Raw genomic sequence first — 24818 nt, forward strand, 5'->3', positions numbered from 1 at the left:
GTGTGTGTGTGTGTGTGTGTGTGTGTGTGTGTGTGTGTGTGTGTGTATGTGTGTGTCATCTGCTGGTCGTGTGACACAGGAGTGACTGGGTTTAGGGCCCATCCTAGGTGCCCATGAATCAGAATGAACCAATGGCAGTGAGGTTTTGAGTTTCTAGCTCAGCATGGCCTCGTTGGCATAACAGAAGAGCCCCCTTCTTCCCAAACTGGGTCACATCCCAAGCGCTCTGGCAGGATTGGCCACAAGAGGGCAGCAGGCAAGAGAGCCCAGGCCTGTGGACCTTGCCCTGAGGCTCAGGCGGACTTTTTGGAACTGTCCTGACAGCCCCTTTTTAAGTATCATAAAATTCCTGGAGCTCGCATCTTCCCTGACAATGTTCCCATAATAGCCAATAGATACTTCACATTTCATGCAACTCACACGCTGGCCTGTTACTGGTTGAGAGCATTTCTTGCCAACCACGTCCGTCAGTGTGAGTGCTTATTCGAGATCAGGCCCCAGTGGAAGGGCTGAACCTGACTGACCTTACTTCATGCTGATCTCTACAGAGCAGCCATTGTCCCTAGGCTTATAGATGAGGACGACCTTAGAAATGCCCCGTCAAACAACTCCCAGGGCAGGCAGGGAGCGCATTATGAACCCAGGCCTTTTATATCTTTTGGGGAACCCGTGCTTGTTTTGCCCACGGCCTCGCCTCCAAGCAGGATCTTCACACAGCACCCGCTTCCTATATTCCCCTCTGGGCCTCACTCACCGAATCAGGGTTCCTGTTGGTAGCATTGGGTTTCAGAATCTGGCAAGCTGGGGTGGACTAGGGCAGATCCCTTGTTGGGGCTGTTAACTCATTTCCGATTTGTTTTTGTGTTTTAGCACACTAACGACTTTGCCCTGTATACAGAAGCCATCAAATTTTTTAATCATCCTGAAAGCATGGTTAGAATTGCTGTCAGAACCATAACTTTGAATGTGTACAAAGGTAAGTAAACCCCCTTTCTTTCTGGAAACCAGCAGGGGGATAATGTAGTAGAAGCCCTGGATGCCTAGTGCCAAGCATATTCCACCTGACACACAAGGTGCCTTGAGTTAAATTCTCCTTGCTGCTGAGAGGCGGCATGGGGTCCTGGGAGAGCACGTGTGAGGTTTGAGGTGACCGTGCTGTGAGGCAAAACCCTTGAAAGCCAGAGCCCATGGGGAGCCTGTGTGAGGTGGGGACTTGTCTGAGAAGAGCACAAACACCTTCCTCAAACAAGGGGTGGCATAGCGGCCAGTGAGACTCAGAAGAAGGCGGTCCCAGCCCATTGTGCACCAGCTCACCTGGCTGCACTGTCCTTAAGGGAGGGGAGTTGCCTGGTAGAGGTTGGGTTTTGATTTGGTGTTTCAGCTTATAAAATACACGTCAAAAAAGCTAGGGGCTATTTCTCTTAAAGTAGGAAGAAAAGCTTTGCCCTGGACTGCTGATTCCAAGGTTGGCAGTGCAAACCCACCTGCTCCTACAAGACAGAGGAGACTGTCTGCCCCGAAAAGCGTTACAACCTCAGGCGCTGGATGTAGGGGTGTAAAGAGTCAAAATCCGCCCCAAGGCAGTGCGGTTTTGGTTTTTAATACATGAAGGCCATTCATGGCACAATCGGCAGGGGGCAGTGTTGTCTTCTGAAAGCCCAGCACAAATGAGTCCCTCCTATTTGGAGAGCTACTTAATCCCACAAAAGTTGGCTCCAGGAGAAAACCTCCCCGGGGCCTCCCAGTGCGGGGACCCCCAAGGCCAGCTGGACCCCAGGTCCCAAAAAGGAGTTTCAAGGCCTCCCCAGGACGCTCTCTGCCTAGTTAGGGCAGGACCCCTGAGGTCACCGCCCTTTCAGGGATCCAGAGCCTTGGTTCAGCACATGTTGAGTGGGGGAGGGGGTGGGGTGGAGGTGTTATTTGGTGGTCTTCACTCCAGTGGAGTTCTGGGGTCCCATTACAATTAAAGGGTCATTCTCAGCCCACCCTGAGGTCGAAAGCCCAGGTCCTTATGGCCAAGTGTGGCTCTCAGAGATGTCTGTTCATTGACTTTGATGGGCTTCGTTGAGGGGGGTTGGGAGAAAGGCTAGCTGCTCACATTTTTAATGGGGTAGCTTGCCCAAGAAGCTGCCTTCTTAGCATGCAAACGTGTTCAGGTGTTCAGCAGTCCACACACTGGACTGCTCAGCCTGCACGCCGGGCCCACCCTCTCTGGGGTACCTTGCTCTCTCCTAACCTGTCTGTTTCTGTTTAGATGCCTCCTGCCCTCGCTCCTAGCCCTCTGAGCACCTGTCTCACCATCTCCGTTTCTAACCCTCTTAACTGTTGTCTGTTTTTGCCCTTCCTCCAATGACGAGTCCCGTGTTCCTTATTCCAGTGTCATGTAAGTTATTAACCTCTGCTCTCAGCTTTCTGAATTGATCCTTATTTGTCAGTGTGGGCAGTGGGCTAGAGAGTGGTGGCTTTGACCGTAGGCATTTTAATGCACTGTTTGTTAATGTGTAGCCCAAGGAACATATTTTCTTCTTGGTAACACACTGCATCAGAACAGCCTTTGATAAGTAGAATTGTGTGGCTATGATGAACATTTCCAAATGTTTCCAGGAAAGATAGCAAAGATTCAGGATGAGAGGAGAGAACTTTTTCTCTGTTTTTTTTTTGTTGTTGTTGTTATTTTTAAACTTCCCCAAGTCTTTATTTATTTAGTGTTTTTGTAACGTCACTTTCTCCTCCTCCTCCCCCTTGTGGATTTTCTCAGTGGATAACCAGGCCATGTTGCACTACATCAGGGACAAAACAGCTGTTCCTTACTTCTCCAACTTGGTGTGGTTCATCGGGAGTCACGTGATTGAGCTGGACAACTGTGTGCAGACGGACGAGGAGTGAGTGATTGCACTTGCGCACGCGCGCGCGCGCACACACACACATACCCTCCCCCTATCCCCTGGGTGCTGAGCAGATAGAGTGATCAGGGAGGATCCATTTTCAGTGAGGAAGCATAAACATGCAAACAAAATTTTCCACCTGTGTGAAGGTAGAGTATGGACTTACACTCGAGAAAGCTCTAGCCGCCTATTTGTACTAGTGGGAAGTTGATAATAAGTCAGGTGCTCCTGATCGAGGTCTGTGGTCAGTCGGTGTGCCACACCCCAACACCCGTGGACGAAAATCAAACAAATAAAGCTACAAGCCACCTGGCTTATCTGCTAGATTGTTCTTTTCCAGAGAGATGGCAGTGGGGGTGGGGCAACAGTGACCACCGGCCATTTGAGGTCCTGGGTGGAAAGAGGTTTCTTTCCGAGGGTCCTCGCTGAGCTGTGAGGAGACAGACACCTGGGGCTAGGCTGGGCAGGTGTACTGTGCTTAGGGCCAGGGGGGAGGATGCCTCTGAGCGCACTGCTCTCTGAACGCTGCTAGAGCGCTTCAATTACCCGAGAGTTACTCCTCCATTAATAGGGCTCATCTTGAGAATCAGGAGAATTTTGCCACATTGGCTAGTGGCTACTCTTGTGCAATGGCTTGCAGGGAGCCATACCCCTGATTTTTGCTTTGTTTACACTATTTCTTTTTTTACTGTGATGGGGTGAGTGGTACTGAGCCCTCTCTAGGGTGGGGTCCCCCTACAGCCCACTGAACTGCACTGTAGCAGACCTCTGCGTTCTCATCGTGTTTCCCACCACTCAGGCCTTGGGACAGCCTGCACACCTCTGGTGACCTGAGTCACTGGCCACTGCTTTTTTAGCCCGAGGGCTCTGGGCACTAACTTCCAACTAAGGCCTCTTCTCCCGGTAGGCACCGGAATCGGGGGAAACTGAGCGACCTGGTAGCTGAGCACCTGGACCACCTGCACTATCTCAATGACATCCTCATCATCAACTGCGAGTTCCTCAACGACGTGCTCACCGACCACCTGCTCAACAGGCTCTTCCTGCCACTCTACGTGTGCTCGCTGGAACACCAGGACAAAGTGAGGGGCTGGGCCTACGGGTCCAGGGGGCCAGTGCACGAGAAAGCGTGCATGTGAGATGGTGTGCGTGAGCATGTGTGAGATAGTGGTGTGTGTGCACACACGTGCACGTGCACCCAGACTGAAAGCGAATGACAGAAGCGGACGACTGACATCAGAAGGAAACAGGCCCCCCTCGGCATGTGGGTTTGGGGTTTGTGTGCGGACTTCCTCTGAGGGGTTTCTATTCCTGGTGGCTGCCCGAGCTGATTGACTTGCGGCAGGTCCAGCCAGCAGCCACACTTGCTCTAAGCTAGAAAGGAGACCATGGACACTTAGCAGCAGGCGCAGGGCAGTGACGTCCAGCCTCCAGCCAGCCCTTGAGGGGTGCTGTGGAGACTCTGGGCCTGTCAGGACTCTGCTCCGGAGGGCCTGGGTGGGACCGGGAAGCTGCAACTGTCACCTGCCCCAGGCGATTCAGAGCAGGTGGCCCCAGACTCCCTCTCTGAGAATTGCTGCTCCAGGCCGGAGGTGGTGCTTCCCAGTGGCTCCTGGGGCACAGGGGTCAGGGTGGGGCCACAGAGGAAGAGAGCGAGCCCCTGAGGAGGGCAGGGCAGAGCCAGAGGCTTCAAGCCCCATATGTATCCCAAAGGCTTGCTCTTTGGAGATGAAACACGGGGATTCTCACTAAAAATAAATAAGTAAGTAAAGCCACGGCAGTCCTCATTAGACCCCTCCCCCTCCAAAGCAGCACTGGGGCTAGGCATGGGGCACAAAGCTGGAGACCTGGGCACTCAGACCTTCCATTTCCTTGCTGTAACCTTGGGCATGGCAGTTGACCTCTGAGGCTGTCAGAAGAAGGCTGGAAAACACCAGGCACTCACTACAAACTCAGGCCTGTCTATGTTGCATGCCTTTCCTGAGAACAGGGCCCCCTGTGCCCTACACCTGGGGACACTCACAGTCTTGGGAATTTAGGGAGCACGCTTTTTGCTCAGGTCAGTATGAGGGATTCAGGTGGGCCGACAGCAGCCTTGCACATGCTGCTGCACGGACGAGGAAGCCCGGATCACCGAGCAGGGTGGGTCCCGGGTACCCCTCGTTCACACAGAGCTCGCATATCTATCTGTGTGGTTCACTCACCTGACGTGGATTTCTCTCTCACCCCCAATTGTCTCCAGGGAGGAGAGCGCCCGAAAATCAGCCTGCCCGTGTCTCTCTACCTTCTCTCCCAGGTACGTTCTCCCCTGCCCTGGGTCCCCACCCCAGCAGGAGCCACCTCAGAGCACTGCTGCCACTCAGAAATCTCCCAGGCCACGGTGCCCGCCTGCCTGCTCTGGGGCCCCCAGTTGAGAAATAGGAACCATGAGCAGAAAGGGAAGTTGCGTTGGCTCGCCGCCCACCAGAGGTAGGTGGTGACCCCACGGTGATGGTGGACAGAGTAGGGAGTGCCAGCTCCGTACCTTGGAGAGCTGATCTGTGTGAGTCTGACACACGGCATCTGGAAACCAGCCCCGACCCGCAGGACCCTGAGCATGCAGAGGGGTCAGGCACCACCACCTGTCTCACACGCGTCCTTTAAGGAGGCCATTTTCAAGGCTTTCTGCCATGGCTCTGTTCCCGGCTACCTTCTGGAAGATATCTTGTCACAGCCTCAGCTCCCCAATCAGCGTCTTGAGCCACTTTGTTCGCCTCCTCTGCTTAAACAAGCGGATTCCTTCTCATCATTATGCAGTATTTACAAGAAGGGAAAGCTCCATGGCGACCCCGTTACATAACTGTGAAAATATTTTTATTAAGGTCTCTGGCCATCTCCTTAGACTGTCAAGTGGTCAGACGTTTGCGCAGAGCTGGGTTTCCGCCTCGGCAATGGCACAGGGGTTTCTTTGCTTTGATCCAAGCAGGCCGCTCTACCTCCACCCTGGGCTGCTGTGAGGCAGGGGTGGGGCTCTCTCCAGTTGGCCCAAGAAGACAGGCTGCTCAGACTTCTCCCAGGGGGTAGTCTGCCCGGGCCCGGCATGGCCTGGACACTTTCACATCCCAAGTCTACTCAGGGCTCTTTCTGAATGCCCCTCTGTGTGGCAGAGCCCAGCACAACCCCTGCTTCTGCCAGCAGCTCCTGCTGTACATTCTGGGCGTGTAGCCGGGCTGGCCAGAGCAGCTGTGCAGTCACAGGAATCCTGTGGAAGCACCCTCCAGGCCCTTTCCTCTTGAGGCTCCCTCGGGACTCAGCTGCCAGCCCCGCACACTGGCTCTTGAGGGGAGGGGCCCAGGCCTTCTTGTGGAACGCCTTCTCTTCTTTTCTTCCTCAGAGACCAGTAGTTCATGCATCCAGTTCATGTGTCAGTGTCTCTCTGAAAATGTAGCTTATAAGTCCATATTCCTCCAACTTGCATGATAAACCAAAATCACACCCACGAGACTGTAAATCTTCATAGGAGCAGATAACCTCATCTTTCTCCTGCGGAGCGGCTGGTGGGCTTGAACTGCTGACACTTCAGTTAGCGGCCCAATCTGCACTCCCACTCCTCTTCCCCCGCCCCATTTCCATTGAGTTATATTGAACTGTTTCTTGACTGTACAAAAACTAAAACTGGGTGTCGCTCCATGTTCTGAAAGCCACTGTGCGCTGCTGCATCGCACCACCGTAAAGTGAAACAGGCCCACAGGGTGTCGTAACCCTAACTGCAGAACCAGGAAGCTTGATGTGGGCAGGACAGAGAATGGGCAGGTAGCATGGCCTGAAGACATTTCCACAGCCCCGGTTGGCCGTGCCCTCCCAGCACAGCTGCCTGTCTGCAGAGAGATGCTAGACGGCACTGGGCGCACCCACAGGCACGCCTCGCTTCTGTCTGCCAGGCCGCATGGGTGCTCACCCCACCGAGTGCTGTGGGGCTGGCCAGGAGGCCTGAGTGTTGCTGGAATGAGTGGACTCAGTGATATGGAGGTTTGTTTTGTGGTCACGTGAGGTGTGACGCCCTCTGGATTTAAGAGGAGTCACCAGCATCTGCATTCTAGAGGACATGTCCTGGGGAATTTTAGAAGCACATGTGTTTTGTTTTAGGGAGGTGCCATCCTTGGCTATGGGGTCAGCAGCTCATTTCATTTGTGTTTATTTTGTGAACATGTGACGTGTTTACGCTACGCTGCTGTGCAGAATGACAGCGAGAGTAGTCTCCCCCTAGCCCAGGAGCCTGACCCACTGCATGGAAGCCACCAGGGTCCCCAACCAGGTTTCTGCCTGGATGGGTTTATAACAAAAAAAACGTCCTTTTTGGTGTTGTTAGTGAAAAATAGTTTTAAAACAAAGTGGAAACGGGTGAAAATCAAGTTTCTTTCCCAATCTTGGCCTGTCTGCTTGTTTCTCCCTCCAGAAACAACTGAGATCACAGGTTCTCAGAGACAACCCCAAATACAGGTTCTCCAGGGACAAACAACTCTAGGTACAGGTCTCCCAGAGACAACTGTAGTTATTGGTTCCTCAGGGACAACTGCAGGTCCAGCCTCCTCCTGTGTCCTCCCAGAGGTTCTCCACACCAATGGTTCTCATGTGAACTCCACCCCCGGGGCCCTTGGGCTGTGTCTGGAGATGATTTGGGTTGACCAGCAAGGCGAGGGAGTGTCACTGGGATCGAATGGACGGAGGCCGGGTGCTGCTAAACCCTCTGTTTTGTACAGCACAGCCCTGCAGCAAGAGAGTCATCAGGCCCAGATGTCAGTTGTACTAGGTCAAGAGCCCCTCTTTTGTGCATGTGGAAGCAAATACAGAGTACACACCCCCTCCGCATATAAACCACACACCCTTCGACACTGTGTTGCCTTTGTGCTTGAGAATGAAGCAGCAGGTGTGTCTGAGGCAGCTCTGCGTGCCTGCAAATATTAGGCAACAGGGTGGTGTCGCTGGCAAGCTAGTGCTTTCTGAGGGTGTTCTGGCGAGGCTCGGTCTGTCCCTAGCATGTGTGGCTTTCCTGCCCCACAGTTTCACACCTCTCACAGCGCCGTGGGACCCGGCACTGTGCTGAATCCCACCACAGAGGTCAGAGCCTGTTCCCTTTGCCAAGCCCTTGATTGAAACAAGACTGCCCAGCCTGGTTCCCTGAGAACTACAGTTTGGGATGGTGCCTTCCGGCCTTATCCTAATTGAATTTGACGGGAAAATGCCTGTGGAAAGGCGGGAGCGGCTTGGTTTGACTGTTCCTTTCCCGTGTTGCTCCATTTCGGCCGGATTTGGTTTCAGCCAGCCATGAGGGATGGTCTCCATGCAATGAGCCTTTTTTCCGGTGCAGAGCCACGGGCCAAACGGGCAGTGCCTGCAGGTCTGCGGGAGGGACGCATCTCAGAAGGGACAATGGCAACGTTTCTTCTCCATGTAGCTCTCTCTTTTGAGTTTCTGTCACTGATGGCTCCTCCCTGTCACCCAGCACGGCACTTTCAGACCGAGGACGGGAACGTGCACACTGTAATCGGAGTCCTGTCTCTTCTTTTCATCAGGTCTTCCTAATTATACATCATGCACCCCTGGTAAACTCACTTGCTGAGGTCATTCTGAACGGTGATCCATCTGAGATACACGTCAAGACTGAGCAGGATGTTCAGAGAAATACTGTAAGTCCTGAGCTCTGCAGGCCCTTGCTTGTTTTGTTAACTGTGTGTCTCCTCTCTAAAATGAGAAACCTGTGCTCAGCCCAGCTCACACAGTGACGGTGATGCCGCAGCAGCTCAGCCCCCTGGGAACAGAACAGTGTGTGGAGCACAGTTCCTGTCTGACGCACGGCGGGGCACCAAGGAGTGGGAATCCACTGGAAGGGTTTGTAACCAGAGTCCTGTCATTTGCACCCAGGGTTATCTGGGATAAAGAAGTGACAGTGCATTTGGTGGATGGCCTGCTGCAGAGCAGACCCTACCACTCTGATGTCAGAGTTCGATTCTGTGAGCCAGCGTCAGGGGGACAGAGTGAGAGAGCGTGTTGGAAAGTGTTTGATACATACAGTGGCTCACACACTCCTCTCCCGAGGCTGGCGGGGAGCAGTGCTGCGTGAAGCTGGCTTGGTGAGAGCATAGGAGTGGTGGGGCTTGTGGCCAGTTAGGTCCTGTGCATCCTTAGTGAGCTATTCCTCTCTGGCCTGTTTTGTTCTGTGGGAACACTGAGGCAGTCCCGTTGGTCTTCACCTGTTACAGAGTAGATCAAAGTCTTCATTATCATGTAAAATATCCCTACATGTAAGTTTCCAGGAGCTGGGTCTGCCCAAGGCTACAGGTTGCACTTTGTACATTGCAGGACTCGCAGGAGATGGGGTCTCTGGAGGCTGGCCCAGTCTGACCCCCAGAGTCTCTTCCAGTACTCCTCCACCATCCCTAACATGTGTCGTGAGCTATAGGCCACCGGAATACAACCTAACCCCCCCATGTTTGTGTCTTCATACCTGAGCCCTTCCTCGGTCCACGGCCTCATTCTCTCTGAGCCCCTGAGGACGGGCACCTTGCCTGTCATTGTAGCCACTGCCGCAGTGAACAGAGCGTTTACACCAGTGGTTCTCAACCTTCCTAATGCCTCGATTCTTTAATATAGTTCCTCATATTGTGGTGACCCCTCCTCCCATAACATTATTTTCGTTGCTACTTCATTACTGTAATTTTGCTACTATTAAGAATCAGGCAACCCCTGTGAAAGGGTCGTTTGATCCCCCAAAGGGGTCGAGACCCACAGGTTGAGAACCGCTCGTTTAGACAAAGGCAGCCAGGGTCTGTGGCAGAACCCCCCACACAGGTGAGGAAGCAGGTGGAATGCAGGCCGCAGGGAGCAGTCTTTGCAGGAGCACTATTACTAGAGGTGCCCATGGAATACAGTGGTTTGGTAGTGCCGTTTGTTATTCAGGAGAGTGCTCTGTTCAAGTCCCTGAAAGGGTTCCCGGAAATGCTCTGTCTTGGTGGTGGCAGCGCTGGTTCAACTAAATGGAATGGGGCCTCTTCGCCGCCACTGTCTGGCCTATCCCATTACTGATTCATTCAACAAGCATTGCCTAAGTTCTTTCTCTGGGTCAGGCATGGGGCATACTGGTTCTCAGAATGGACAAAAAGATAGGACATCTTTGTCTCAGTGGAGCTTTCCTGTCAAGTGGGAGGGAGAGACATGTCAGATAGATGGGCAGGGGTGGGAGGCCTTCAGAAAAGCCCCCTTAGCTTGCAGTGCTGTTTTCCCATGAGACTTTTGGAGTAACCTGATAGAAAATCAAAGGAAGGAGCAGTGGGGGTGGGGGGAACTCACCTGTGAGTAGACAGCATGGGTAGGACAGATTTCCTCTGGGGTGCGTGTTTTGACATGTTTCAGTCGAAAAATGTGGAGTTGGTCCGTTTGTACCTGGGGTGGCTCCCTATGGTGCCTGCGAGAGGCCAGCTCAGGTGAGGTGAATGCAGGGTGAGGCATGCTGCCTTAGCCGCCAAGCACCCTGCCTTCTGGGCAGCCTTGGGCATATTCTTTCACCCCTTCAGAACAGAGAGAGGCAGCTGGACTCACAGGGCTGTTGGTGAGGGTGAGAAAAAAAATCATATTTAACCCTTAGTGACCTGTGAGATGTACATCACCCACCCACATTTCTAGCCTCTCAGGTGTCTCGGGCACCTGCCATCCCAATTGTAGTACATGCTACCCGAGTAACTGCAGGAATGTGAACACATGGCCTTCAGACCATCAATTCTTCCACCAGGGCCCACTTGGGACCTATGTGTCCCATATAATGATATACACAATCCCTAATTCCTCAAAAACTGTTTCCCCTGGATTTCAGTATGCCTTCCATTACTGAATATACGTAGTATCAATAAAAAGTTTAAAGCAGAAAACAGTTTGGTCATTGAGGGGGTTATCGTGCCTAGCCAGACAGAATGCAACCTGGCCCTTAGACCTCTCAAGCACGGTTCTCACATGTGTGTAGGTGGGTTATTGGTCATCGGCGGTGGAAATGGAGGCTGTGGCACAGGAGTAGGTGTGGTGGGGCAGGGGTGGTGGTGGTGGTGGCTGGGAATCTGATCCCAGTGTACTTAGGACCCTGCAGGGAGTATTGCAGTGTCAGTCCCCTTCCACCAAGGCGTGAGCCCATCCCTACACTTAACTGTCTCCCCAGCCTGCCACTGGCTCCCACTGTCACAGTCAGGCCTGTTGAGTCCGTTCCAACCCATCATGACCCCACAGCACAGAGCAGTGAGGCCCTCATAGAAGATCTCCAACCCATTCTCCACAGAGCCTCTGGGTGGGTTTGAATTGCCAGTCTGTCAGCTAGCACTTACCTGCTGCACCACCAGAGCTCCTTATATGATACATATAGTAGTAACCAACGGTGTGCCACGCACTGCATCCTTTTGTACTACCCTTTGTCCCCGGACTTCTCAAGATCCCATGATAGCGCCTAAGAATGTCTATGGCAGTCTTCCTGGGCACCCTCCTTCAGCTGAAGGTGCCTTGGTCCTCTAGGAAGCAGGCCCAGATATCATTTGGTCTCTGGGGTTTGCGCCTGTATAGCTGTTTCTTTGCAATGATGGTGGATTTGCAGGCAGTTGTTAGAAAGGCTGCTGAGAGAGCCTGTGGGTCCTCACCCTGTTTGCCCAATGCCAACTTGCATCTCCCTGCAGGCCGACCTGCCATGCAGGATGGGGATGCTGGTACCCAGTGCTCACTCGCTCGCTCACAGTGCACTGCAGAAGGGTGTGCTGGTCTCTGAAGGAGTCCTGGGGTGCGCCAGTTAAGTATGTGGCTGGCAATGGGAGGCTGGCAGTGAGAACTCCCCCAGAGGCTCCAGGGTGGTCTGCTCCCATAAGGATGGCGGCTGAGGGAACCTCAGTTCTGCTCGATCCCCGGGGGAGGGGCGATCGTCTCCATGGCACCTGACACCACTCTGGGCACCCACTTCCCTTGAGCACAGTGAGCGGGAAGGACACCCTCTCTGGCTCCAGGGGCTTTTCTCTGGGCTGAAGGTCCCACACACATTGCCTGTGGGGCACAAGCACACCCTGGGGCTAACATCTAAAGGGAGCATGTTTTGAGGGAAGGGATGCCAGCCAGGTGACCATGCCCGTTTTCAGCTTCCAGCTACTGCCATTGCCCAGGCATCAAAATAGAGCCTCATTGTATTCTGGCAGCCACCCTTGAAATTCAGGAAGCGTGCAAGGTGACTCCTGCCTGTGCCTTGTTTGACAATAGTCACGGTGAGGCTGCCTTCCTTCCCTGGGAGCAGAACAGTCACCCTTTGTTTCCTGTCTAACTCAGATGTGGTTTGCACAGACCTGTTTTAAGTTTCTTGGTCTGTCTTAACCTACTTTTCCCTTCCCGTCATCTGTAGATAAGTTCCTGGCATTGCTTCATTCTTACCAGCAGCCCTTTCACAAAACCAAACCAAAATTGAAGAGCGCAAAGCAGAGGGGGCGACCGACAGAGCCACTGGGGCGGGCTGTGATTGGGGTAAATTGGAAGCCCAGCAGTGTGGTTAGGCCAGTGTCTGTGCTTTCGCCTCGTGTAGTTCCCTCCTTGGGATCAGCTCTGCTGGGGCCCTGACCCGAGCACCTTGAGCTTCTTGTCTGGGGAAAGCGAGGAAGAGAGCCCTAGCTCTGAAACCGCCAGCACCAGTCCCCAGGCAGAGTGGATGCGGACATCAGACTAGGGCATCTGCAGCATTGCCTAGAGGTGCTTTCTCTGAAGGGAGGTTTTCTTCTCCTTGGGTGACAGTGGTGGACTTTCTCCCTCATTCTGTAGCAGACACCTGTGGTGTGCCTGGACTGAGAACTTAGGGGTGCTTCTGTTCCCAGGGAAGCCACGGTCCCCGGTGTGTGTGTGTGTGTGTGTGTGTGTGTGTGTTGGAAGGCTGTCTAGGAGAGCTCTGTGCATGAGAGCCCCTGTGGGGTGGACCACAGGAATGTTCTCTGCAGGGACGCAGGTCTCCCGAAGTGCTCTCGGGGCTTCTCAGAGCGGGGACCTCATGGGCCACTGTCGCTTGGGCTCAGAGGCGGGGGCCGGGAAAAGGCTCGTTGGAGGGTCACTGCTGCTCATGCTCTTGAGTTCCACCGGATGCTGGCACAGGCGCTGCTGGGAGGGTGGCCTCTGGGGCCAGTCCATAGAGGCTCCAAGCCTGGCTCCTGATCTGCCCAGGATAAGAACATGTTTCTCCACTCTAAAGGGGAGAGAGACAACTTCCCCCTAGGCTTGTGGGAAAATCAAATACAGTGTAAAGGGGTTATTCCTTGCAGCCCTGCTGGCACAGTGATGAGGCTCCAGTTCCCTAACTGTTCAAAGGGAGAATGACGGGGCAGATAGTCTCGAAACCCCATGGAGCTGGTCTGAAATATCCTGCAGGCTTGCTGTGATTGGTGGTGGACTTGACAGCACTGGGTTTGGTCTTTTGTAAAGGTGATTATTCCAGGGAGCAGCACACATCACACCCACTGTTGCCAATCTGTCCCAACTCACATTAGCAACCACCCCCACCCCACCCTCCAGGATAGGCAAGGGTCCCCTTTGGGCTTCCAAGAGTGAATGTTTTCACAGGAGCAGACCAGCATAGCTTTTGGAGCAGCTAGTGGGCTCGAACTGACCTGTCAGCTTTCAGCCTAGTGCTTAACCTCCTGAACCACCATGATGTCTCAGACACATCACAAGTTTAAATATTAGATGCTGTGATGATGAGCACCTCCGTTTCCAAGGTGGCCGAACACTCATTCTGGGTTCTGCCTTTTAGGGCTGGTAAGCTCATCTGAGGTCTGACGCCCATGGGAGGATGCTATAGCAGGGCCAGCACAGAGCTGGGTGCTGAGGGCGTCCAGGGTTTCTGTTTTTCAGAAGTAGCTCACCAGACCTTTTTTCTGAGGGGCTTCCGAGTGGCTTTGAACAGCCAACCTTTCGGTTAGTCTCCGAGTTCTTGACTAGGAACTCTGGCTGCAGCTGCCGCTCTAACATCAAGCATGACCATCATTGGCAGAGGACTGTCCCTCTTAGTTCTGCATCCTCTGACTCAACTGACCCCCACGTCCATCTCTGGGCAATGCAGACACTTAGCCAGCCAACAGGTGTCTATGTAGCCTCTGGCTCTGGGTTGAGAATGAGGACTGGGGCATTTTGGGGTAGGGGAGGCCAGTTTGTCCCCTAACAAGGTCACAGACCATCTCTTTGTGGACTCCAGGCTCCAGTTTTGCTTGAAGATTCCCTGAGGAGCCAAAAGAGTGAGCATACCCCCTCTTTCTCAGCATACCCCCTGCCACCCCACGTGGAGCCCCTCTGCAGAGCCCAGGCTGCACTGGACCCACTAGACCCTGTCCACTGGCGCAGGGCCCCACTGCTGCTACTGCAGGCTGTCCTTCCAGCCTGGGCTTTAACTAGATGGGCTCAGGCATCCTCCCATGCTCCCGTGTCCTTCAGGGACCCTGCCTTCCCCGGCAAAGCCTCAGGTCATCAGGGCCAGCTCAACACACTCACTTTCTGCTCCCTGCAAGCGGGGGCGCTTTGCCTGAGAACACAGAAGAGAGAGACTTATGTACGTCAAGATCCTTCATCAGATGACAGCTCGGTCTGCTTGTCCCCTGGGCATGTGGCTGTCACCGTCTGTCCCATCTGCTCTCCCTTCAGGGCACCGTAGTGACCCACTGAGGTGTGCGAGTGGTGGCGCTGGCTCACAGATAAGTGCAGTTGATGGGTCAGAGACAGTGCTGAGGACAGTCACATTGTGGACGATGCTAGCCAGCCACTGTCCATGAGATAGGGAGCAGAATGATCTCCTCTCCTCTTCTGCCAGGGCAGAAGGGGAGACTAGTCAGCTGATGTCCGAGGACTGTGACTCCATGGGGCAGAGGTGCACCAAACACAAGGGCTAGAGAAGCCAGGGGCCCTGGGACCACTGAGAAGGAGCCAGCAGGGAAGAGCAGTGGGCAGGTATGGGTCCCAGGAGAAGGCTCTACCTGGAGGCTGCTGTGGGGTAGGAGCTACATCCTGAGTACATGCTGACAGGCCCTCCCCTCCGTACTGGCCTTCCCTCTGTGACTTCTTCCAAACTTACTGGTAGCAAGTCAATTCTGACTCACAGCGACTCTTTAGGAAAAGGTAGAACGGCCCCTGGGGGTCACAGGTCTCTTGAGACTGCAGCTCTTTAAAGGATTCCAAGCTTCATCTTTCTCTTGAGGCGTGCATGGTGGTTCTGAACTGCTGGCCTTGCAGTTTGCAGCCCAACGCATAACCACGATGCCAGCAGGGCTCCTTCCAGATTTCCGTGAAATCAGGCCGTGAAGCCGAGGAGCAGAAAGAGAAGCACCCATCCCTTCTCATCGCTCTCTCAGAGGCTCCCTTAGCTTCCACTGCCAGGCTCTCTGCCCCTTTTGGACTCGGGTTTATACCAGGCCCAGAGTCCATTAAGCTGGGTCCATATCATGTCTTTTACTATCAGAGAATTGTGAACCATGCACTGTGTGCCAGGCCCTGTTGTAGGCACTGTTGTGACACCAGGGCCCAGAGCAAAGAGCCCTGAGCTCTAAACCTTCCCTTCTAGGGGAGTAGCAGGGGACAGTGGGTGACGAGTGACCAGTTAGCACATTTGAGCAGGAAGCTTTGGCCCAACAGTGGTGAAGCAGAGAAGGGAGAGTGTGTGGGTGCCCTTCTCTGTGTTGCGACTTGGATGAGCCTCAGTGGGGAAGTGACGTACACAAAGATTAGAAGGACAGTGAGGTAGTGAGCACCATCAGTCATGTAGGGAGGGCCCTTGGGACTGAAACACCAGCCATTGTGAAAGTTGATGGTCAGGGCCACGTGGCAACGGAAAACAGTGGGAGAGAAGTCAGGAAGGAGCGGGGCCCAAAGACATAGGTATTTTCACTGACTGAGGCAGGCTTGGCCTCCCTTGCAGCCCCCATGCACAGTGTGGTTCCCATGGAAACTGGGAACCAGCCCACAGCCAGATGGGGTCCTAAGGATGATCATATAATTGAAAGGAATAAATAAAAGTTTAGGGTACTCACCTCTTCCATGTAGCCAGATTGGGGGGAGAGAGAGAGAGAATGTATGAGATATTCCCCTCCTCCCCACCCACCCCCCGAAAAAAAGGTAAAAAGCTCTGCTGGGCGGAGCTTTCATAGTACACATTTTTCCCTCTTGGCAAGCTCTGACTTAGTGCACCCAGTGGTGTCACCTGGGAAGGTTCTCTCTGGTCACAGTGAATTAGTCACAGCGAATTTTTTTATGAAAGCAATTTCCCTTGAACCTTGTTTTTTGTGATGGCCGATTTCAGAGAATAGCGCACAGCTGTGAAATTTAGTTTCCTGCTCAGGGAAAAATGCCACAGAAACTCTTGTGATGTTGAACACAGCTTACAAAGACAGTGCTGTGGGAAAGACTTGAGTGTGCAAGTGGTTTTCTCATTTCAAAAATGGTGAAGTGTCAATTGATGACAGACCTCATTCTGGACTTCCGTCAACTTCCCGAACGGATGAAAATGTTGACTAGCAATGCATTTGGAGTTCGTTCCACCAGCTCAGACTGTTCACAAAGCTTTCTATTTAGAGGTTCTGAGAAGGTAACAATGTGTGACCCAAAAAGGCCCAATTTTACCATCATGACAATGTACCTGCTCATCACACAGCCATCTCAGTGCACCAGTTTTTGGCAAAAGACAGTATGCCTGTCTTGCCCCACGCATCTTACTCACCTGACCTCACCTCCGTGCGACTTCTTTTTGTTTCCACAAATGAAGAGGGACATGAAAGGACAGTGATTTGAGGACATAGAAGAGGTGAAGAGAGTAACGAGGGAGGTGCTATCAGCCATCCAAACAGATGAGTTTAAAAAATGTTTCCCAGAATGGAATCACAGATTTGACAAATGTATTAAGTATAATCGAGAGTACTTTGAAGGTGATAAGGTTGTTTTGTAAAAAATTTTAAATAAATAGCTTCGGGGGGGGGGGAAACCTTCTTTTGGGGGGATACCCCCTCGTATTCTTTCACCAATTTATATAGTCTCAGGACATTCAAGCCGTCCTAATTACAGACACCCACATACATAACAAGGTGGGCAGTGTCCTAACCTAGATGTCCGGAGCTCATTGGGGGTGTAACCTAACACCAATGCTGGGGGAAGGTAGAGGGGGTCAGGAGTCCCATGAGTCAGGAGAACAATAGAAACATGTCTGCTCCTATCGATAGGGCTGCCAGCTGCATAGTAAGTCAGCTGTGTGCTTGTAAGAGGTATCATTAAGGTAACACTGGGACTCCTCTCCAACTCAGATGTGAAGGCCTCCCAGGCTTCTTTAATCATGAGCACAGAGAATTTGTCTGTATACACTTCCCATTCCTCAATTTCCCACAGTCAATAATGGTTGTCTTGGAATAATGTGTCTCTAGATTTGGAGTTTGTAGCTTTATGGCCTCAATGCGACCCAAGCACTAATTGAGCCCTCATGAGACAAGGTCAGCCAGTCTTGGTCAGCCCAGTCCTCAAGCAGAAAGCCTGGTCTTCTTGCCAGATACGTGGGTCGACTCCTGCCCCTAAAGGTGCTCCAGCTGAAATGATGACAGCAAGGGTTGGGGGAGGAGCCTCAAACTCGCCTCCAGGGAACACTGGCCTGTGCCTGGGGACCCCCAGCCAGGCCTTCCACAGATCTGAAAGCTTCGTGGGCAAAGCAAAGAAATGAGCCCATTCACTATAGATGCAAACTGCTTCTATCAAGACTCTCCTTTAATGCCTACATTAACTCAGAGTCCTGCCTGAGGAAACTGAGGCTCTAGGAGGTGGTATGGTGGCCTGTTGTTGCCCATTTATGGGGCTAGTTGGTGGCCAACCCCAGGCCCCATGCTGCCTCCATGCCAGGCCTTAACATCACTTCATTTCTGCCATGACAACCAGTTCCAGCGATGCTTGAGACATGTTCTTTAGAGAACAGTCTTCATGAAGAAGTACCAAGCATGAGCTTGATTGCATGAGCAAGGGTAAGGTGCTTTTTTTGGACCTTTCTTCCTTCTAATTGAAGAGGCATTTTACTTAAGTTTCAAAAAGTTTATTGTGATGGATGGCTTTACGTAGGAGGGCATCGGTTTTAAATTTAACATTCATACACATTTAGTCTACTTCATTGCTATTCTCACAATCCCCAACCCCCTAACATCAGTTACCCCACTTCCTCCCCGTCTCCATTGCTCCTTTTCTATCCCTCCTGTACTTTGTCCTTGGTGAGTGCTGCCCCACTCAACCTCACCTGCTTGCTTTTTCTCGGGCATGTGCCCACCTTGCAATGTGTTGGTGTTCCCATCCAGAGCTGTGTGTTGTTGGACTGAAAACCACGTCATGGGGATGAGCTCCATTCCAGACGGTGTTCCAGAATGGTGACTGAGGGAGGCTGTCTTGGGTTCCTATGTGTCTCTCTAACTGAGCAGTAAGCCTATGTTTTCTAGTTTATGTCCACACTTTCCCCCCACTCTGTCCAGGACCTTCAAAAACAATCCCTTCTGTAGTAGTAGTGGTAGCTGGGCACCATCTACTTCTTCTGGTCTCAAAGGTGTGAAGATTTATGTTCATGTGGTCCATTGGTTAATTGTTTTTATCTCTTTGATTTATCATCACTTTATTTTCTCTGGACAGGGTGAGACCAATAATTGTACCAATAGATGTCACTCACCAGCTTTTAAGACCCCTGTCACTGCTCCATGCAGCAGCCTGGAGAACATTGTCTTTGTGGGCTGTTATATCAATTGACCTTGCAGTCCTTGGAGACGGTGGCCCTGAGCCCCCAGGCCCAGTAGCTCATCCCTTCCAGGGTTTGTGTGTGTATGATTAGTGTTCATAGCGTTGCCCCTGTTATGCTCTTCCACAGTCACATGTTTGCAGCAAAGATAAATACTCCTGTACAGATACCTGTCAGCCTGTATGTCTGTGGGTGTACTTCCTCTTTCCACCCACACCTATTCAACTATGCATCTACTGGAAGAGCTCTGTTCCAGACCAGGATTTACCTGCTGCCTGTAACTCTGGCACCCCTCCTCCTGTTTTCAACTCCTTTCATGGCAATTGCATTGTCCTTTCCTCTAGTTTGGTCTCCTAGGCTTCCTTTCCACTTCAAGTTGTGAAACTTTCTTTGGAGTCCTTACTTTGGAGAGGCATTTTAGATGCTCATGAATATTATGCAATCAGTTCATCCCACAAACATCCACTGCTGGTCAAGGGCCAGGGAATGGTACTGGGTGTTGCAGAGCACAGGGCAGGTGGTCTCTGAGCTAGAGAAGGCCAGGGAGCTGAAGCTGGTCTCCCGAAGACTTAACAGCACCCCAGGGGTTGCTGTCTAAGAGTAAATTACGATAAATCCACCATCATCAAGTCAGTGTTGGCTCACAGTGACCCCCTAGGATAGAGCAGATCCACTCCTTAGGGTCTCTGAGACCATACATCTTGATGGGGAGGAGAGAGCCTCAAATTCTTCCGATGAAGCAGCTGATGGGTTTGAACTACCAATCTTCTGGTTAGCAGCCCAGCGCTTAGCCTGCTGCACCACCAGGGCCCCTTTAACATCTTGACAGCTGTTTGTTGCAAAGCTGAGGTACTGAGCACACGTGCGCACACTGGAGGCTGTCAAGGTTCTGGCTAAATGGGCACGTCCTTGGTTGATGTCTCTGCAGCCAAGATGTTCCTGGGGGTGCTGCCATCATGGGTCTCGTTAACAGAAGTGGCCGCCCACCTACTAGGTTTCAAACATCCTCCGTGCAGGCTGTGATCATGCACTCTGGTAGCCTTGGGTTCTAGTTCGGCAGCCCCAGAGGACTGGCTGCTTGGTGTGTAGCACATGTAGCCATCTGTCACCCTGGCCCTTATCCGGTCAGTTGTCTGTGTGCTGATTACCTCGTTGTGGAATGAGGAGACTCGAGCCTCTCCAGTTATTGCAGGCAGGCTCAGAGCCAAGTGCTGCGGCACCACTGGCTATGTTTGGTGCCCAGCTGGGCCACTGCACCCCCTCTGACTCCATGTGTAGAAGGCAGACGTGTAAAGTGATGGCATGTTGTGGATGGCCTAGTCACTGTCAGGTCAGAGGGCCACCTGAACTCTCTGAGCATTTGTCCCAGGGCTCACTTGGGCTGCTCCCTCTGGGAGGCTCAGCAGGCTGGGCTACCCCACCGCTGAGTGACTGTGCCCAGGTACCTCGTCCTTGTCCGTCAGTTTCCCAGTAATTCAGGGCCTAGGTGTCTGCGCTGAAAGTGTGTGGTGGTGGAGCTGTCCAAGTGTAAACAGTGCTATGTCAAGGGACACCCCAGCAGCCTGTGAGTGAGTTGCTGCTGGAATGCCCACTGGATGGGTATGGGGACTGAGGCCCAGAGAGGGCTTGTTGGACAGAACCACCCAGGCAGTGGAGGGTGTTGTGCTCTCCCTGCCCCACTCCCCGGCCCCAGAGCACCTCCTCGAGGCCGAGTGTAGCCCACCGTCAAACAGGAAGACCAGTGAACTGGAAGCTGCTAGGTGAAAGCTAAGGAGTCAAGCTGAAAAGGAAGAATCTGGTTAAAAAGGACAGTTTAGCTCCACCCCCATTTCTTCCGTTGGCAGTGTGGAGTGCAGCTCTTGGTCCCTGTTGCGCAGGCTGGGACACAAAAGCTCACTGAGCCAGGCTCATCAGCTAGGAAGTAGGTCTGCGCTTTGGGTCTGATTTGTGTCAACATGGCCTGCCCCCTTTCTTCTGATTCTCTAGCCCCGGCAGAGCTACTCCAACACAGGGAGGCCTGCACGCTGTCTCTTCCTGGTTGTTGTGACAAGGCCTGCAGGCTCTGACAAGAGTTGGGGCTACACAGCCTGTGCCCTACTGCCCGGTGTATCCACCCGCCTTTCCCACCTTCCCTACTCAGCCAAGGTTCTTCCCAGAGGGGCTGGGCCTGTGCCCCATGCCCTCACTCCCCAGCGGGAGCCTCATTCCCTGCCCACTCTCCACCACTGAGGAGGTTTGAGGCTCCCTCAATGAGTGATCTCTGCAGGATGCCCCTACAGAGTCTGCCATGGCTTGGGCACTATGGCCTCCTTGCTGAGCGATGTGGTTCAGGGGCTGTTTGGAGAGGCTGTTTTGGATGTGTGTGTCATCAGGACCAGTCCCTGGAGAAGGACATCCTACTGGTCAAGTAGAGAGCCAGTGAAAAAGAGGAATAGCCTCAACAAGATAGATTGACACAGGGCCTGCGACAGTGGGCGCAGACATAACAAGGACTGTGGGGCTGGTGCAGGACGGGGCGCTGTCTCCTTCTGGTGTGCATGTGGTAACTGTGCATTTGAACCAGCTAGATGGCACCTAACAACACAGTAACACCAAAAATTAAGTTCCTGGGGTACTCCAGCTCAAACATGCTCAGCTGCTAGCCAAAAGGTTGGAGGTTCGATTCCATTCAGAAGCACCTTGGGAAAAAGACCTAGCAATCTACTCCTAGAAAACCAGCCATTGTAACCCTATAGAGTACAGTTCCACTCTGAGACCCTAAGTCGGAGTCACTTGATGGCACTGGTCACTAAGATCTTTAAAATAAAAAAGGTTGGGGGTGCCATTAGCCTCTTCCAGGTGTACCTAGCAAGCCGCTCCTGCTGGCCACTGGCCTGGCTTTCTCACGGTCAACCTCTTCTTCCCAGGTGAGTTCTGGTGAGATCCTGTTACCAGTCAGGATGCCCGACAGCGACTTCTCTGAAGTCCTCCCATCCCCCTGGGTCTGGCAAACTTCACTAATTCCTTTGCCTGACCCGTCCTCCTGGGCAAGCCTGAATGCTCTTGTGAGGCCACGTGGTACTCAAAGGGCAGCCCAGAGTGTTTGCTGTCCCCGTCTGGGCTTCCCTGCTCCCCCCACAGCACTAAGCAGCCGGCTGGGCACAGACCTCAGGTGAGCCCAGTACGTTCAGCTCTCGGCCTTCATGATGCACTCCTAGCATGATTTCAGGGCCAGATAACAGCCTGCGTTGTTGAGGTCTACAGTCCCCTTTTGATGCTCTCACTGAGGGGTACCTTAATGTGGTAAAGGGCACCAGAATGTGCTGGTTGCAGGTGTCCTGCTGATGCTTCCACAGTGTTGCTCCCCAAAATAGTGTGTTCCAAAGTGCCCCAGGGGGCACTAGAATGATCCAACAACAACAAATTCACTGCCGTAGTGGGATATACATTGAGCTGCAAACCATAGTTAGCTGTTCAAACCCACCTACTTCTCCTGGGAAAGATGAGGCTGTTTACTCCGGTAAAGATGTAAACTCTTGGAAACCCAAAGGGGCATCTACTCTGCCCTATACAGGCACAGTGAATATGAAGAATGGCCACGAGGCCGCAGAAGCAGAGGCCTGCATTTCATTCTGGATTATGGGCTAGAGCACAAAACTTTCCTTATGGGCAGGGGTGGGGAGGGGTAAGCGGGGATGGTGGAGGTAGTGGTGAGGAATGATTTTTTCCTGAAAAGGGGGAAGCAGGCCAAGTCAGTGCAGGAACCTATTTATATTACAAAGCCTGTTGTTGTTGTCATTGTTGTTAGGTGCCCTCGAGTTGGTTCTGATTATTAGCAACCATAGCACAACAGAACAAAACACTGTCTGATAGGGCTGGCCCCGCCATGAGACATGATGTCCCTCACTGACCCCCATACATAGTGTCATGGGGACAACACTGGAGACACAGTAAGGGAATCGTGCCTGATCTGACCCCACCACAGTGGAGCAAAACACTAAGGGCGTGCAACAGAGCAGTAAGGGGAGCAAAGTGATGAACTCCCCGGGGAACACCAAAAATTGACTTTGGGGCCAGGGCATGGCACCTCATCAGACTTAACTGGAAAACACTCCTGAAAGTCAACAAACAGAGCTGGAACTATTTATAGGCTTTTCTTTTTTTGTCGTTGGTTTTTTGTTGTGATGGTTTTGTTTTCTTTTGTTGTTTTACTCTGTTTTGTTTTTGTGCTTATTATTGTCTCTGCATGTCTAGCTAGATAAGATAGGTGGGATAAACAATCCGGAGGAGAAAACAACGGGACCAACGATTCCTGGGGGGCATGAGAGAGGGGAGGCTGGGAAAAGGAAGAGGGTGTCAACAAACCGAGGGACAAGGGAACAACAAGGGATCTAAAATTGATGGTGAGGTGGCCATAGTCTGCCTGGGGCTTGATCAGGGGCTATGTAGTTGAGAAGAATTACTGAAACCAGAATGAAGGCCAAACATGATAGTGGGACAAGAGGAAAGTAAAAAGAAATAGAGCAAAGGACATTTATAGAGGTCCAAATACAGCCATGTACATCTGTAAATATATTTATATATAACGATAGGGAAATAGATGTATGTACATATATTTATATGTTAAATATCAAGGTAGCAGATGGACATTGGGCCTCTACTCAAGTATTCCCTCAACACAAGAACACTTTGTTCTAATAACCCAGCATTCTGTAATGCTCACCTTCCCAACACGCTCACTGAAGACAAAACGGCTGCATAAGCAAATGTAAAGAAAGCTGATGGTGCCCAGCTATCAAAAGATACAGCATCTGAGTTCTTAAAGGCTTGAAGATAAACAAGCGACCATCTAGTTGAGAAGCAACAAAGCCCACATGGAAGAAGCACACCGGCCTGTGTGATCATGAGGTGTCGATGGTCCCAAAGACCTAGAACAAAAAAATCATATCATTGTGAATGAGGGGGAGTGCAGAGTGGAGACCCAAAGCCCATCTATAGACAATTGGACAACTCCTTACAGAAGGGTCACAAGGAAGAGGCGAGCCAGTCAGGGTACAGTATAGCACCTATGAAACATACAACTTACCCCTAGTTCTTTAATGCTTCCTCCCCCTCACTATCATGACCCCAATTCTACCTTACAAATCCGGCTAGACCAGAGCATGTACACTGGTACAGATCAGAGCTCGCAACACAGGGAATCTAGGAGGGAAGGGGAGGCGGGGCAGAAAGTGGGGACTGATCACAATGCTCTACATATAACCCCCTCCAGGGCGACGGACAAAAAAGAAAGTGGGTGAAGGGAGACAGCGGTTGGTGTAAGACATGAGAAAAACAATTTATAAATGATCAAGGGTTCGTGAGGGAGGGTTGGGGAGGGAATGAGCCGATGCCAAGGCTGAAGTAGAAAGAAAATGTTTTGAAAATTTTATTGGCAACATAAGTACAAATATGCTTGACACAATGGATGAATGTATGGATTGTGATAAGAGCTATAAGAGCCCCCAATAAAATGATTTTTTTTAAAAGAAAAGAAAGATGTGACAAAAACAAAAAAACACTGGTCTTGCACCATCCTCACGATTGTACCTATGCTGCACAATAGATCCCATTGTTGGAGCCACTGTGTCAATCTGGCTGCACAATAGATCCCATTGTTGGAGCCACTGTGTCAATCTGTCTCCTTGAGCACCTTCCTCTTTTCAGATGCCCGTCAGTGTTCTGAGGGGAAAAAACAGCCAAGGGGTAGATTCTGCACTCTCCTTCCCAGAGGTGCCTGCCCTGTAGCCTTTCTAATCGGAGACCTCTTGGCTGTCTTTGGTCACAGTTTCGGGAAGATTCTGGCTGCTGTGTGAGGAGCTCTGAAATTCTCTGGGAGTGTGCAGTAGGTGGGGGTCCGAGTCCTTCAGGGGAGAGGAGAGGCACACAGGACTGTGTCTCGTACCCCGGCATCCTGCGCAGGTTCTGATGGGTGCTGTCTCCCAGACAGGGCCCTTGGGGACTGGGCCTCTCCATGCTCTGGGCTGCTGGCCTCTGTGACAGGCTAGCTGGGTCTCTTGGACAGTAGCTGCTATCTCCATTGACCTGTCATTTTGTTGATGAATATTCCAAATTGGGTAAATAAAAATGAACGTTTGGGTTTGGATGCTAATTTGGCTTTCCATTAGGTTTTGTTTTGAGCATTATAAAAA

At 52.0% G+C, this 24818-nt stretch overlaps 1 protein-coding gene across 8 annotated transcripts in view; it reads left to right on the forward strand.

The window, feature by feature from the left end:
• Positions 1-24818, forward strand: part of CLEC16A (C-type lectin domain containing 16A) — a 197043-nt gene that overhangs the window by 26775 nt on the left and 145450 nt on the right. For 3 of the 8 annotated variants that reach the window (XM_045285553.1, XM_045285560.1, XM_045285573.1), the window contains exons 5-11: positions 871-976; positions 2378-2383; positions 2759-2882; positions 3793-3967; positions 5128-5181; positions 8438-8551; positions 8631-8753. In XM_045285553.1, coding sequence (XP_045141488.1) covers positions 871-976; positions 2378-2383; positions 2759-2882; positions 3793-3967; positions 5128-5181; positions 8438-8551; positions 8631-8753 — 702 coding nt within the window. The remainder of the gene's footprint in view (positions 1-870; positions 977-2377; positions 2384-2758; positions 2883-3792; positions 3968-5127; positions 5182-8437; positions 8552-8630; positions 8754-24818) is intronic. The other 5 variants (XM_045285563.1, XM_045285570.1, XM_030884398.2 and 2 more) reach the window with 3 other exon arrangements.

This window comes from Echinops telfairi, unplaced genomic scaffold (assembly GCF_000313985.2).
Source record: "Echinops telfairi isolate 266 unplaced genomic scaffold, ASM31398v2 ScPeMD7_5;HRSCAF=22, whole genome shotgun sequence".
Classification (NCBI taxonomy): Eukaryota; Metazoa; Chordata; class Mammalia; order Afrosoricida; family Tenrecidae; genus Echinops; species Echinops telfairi.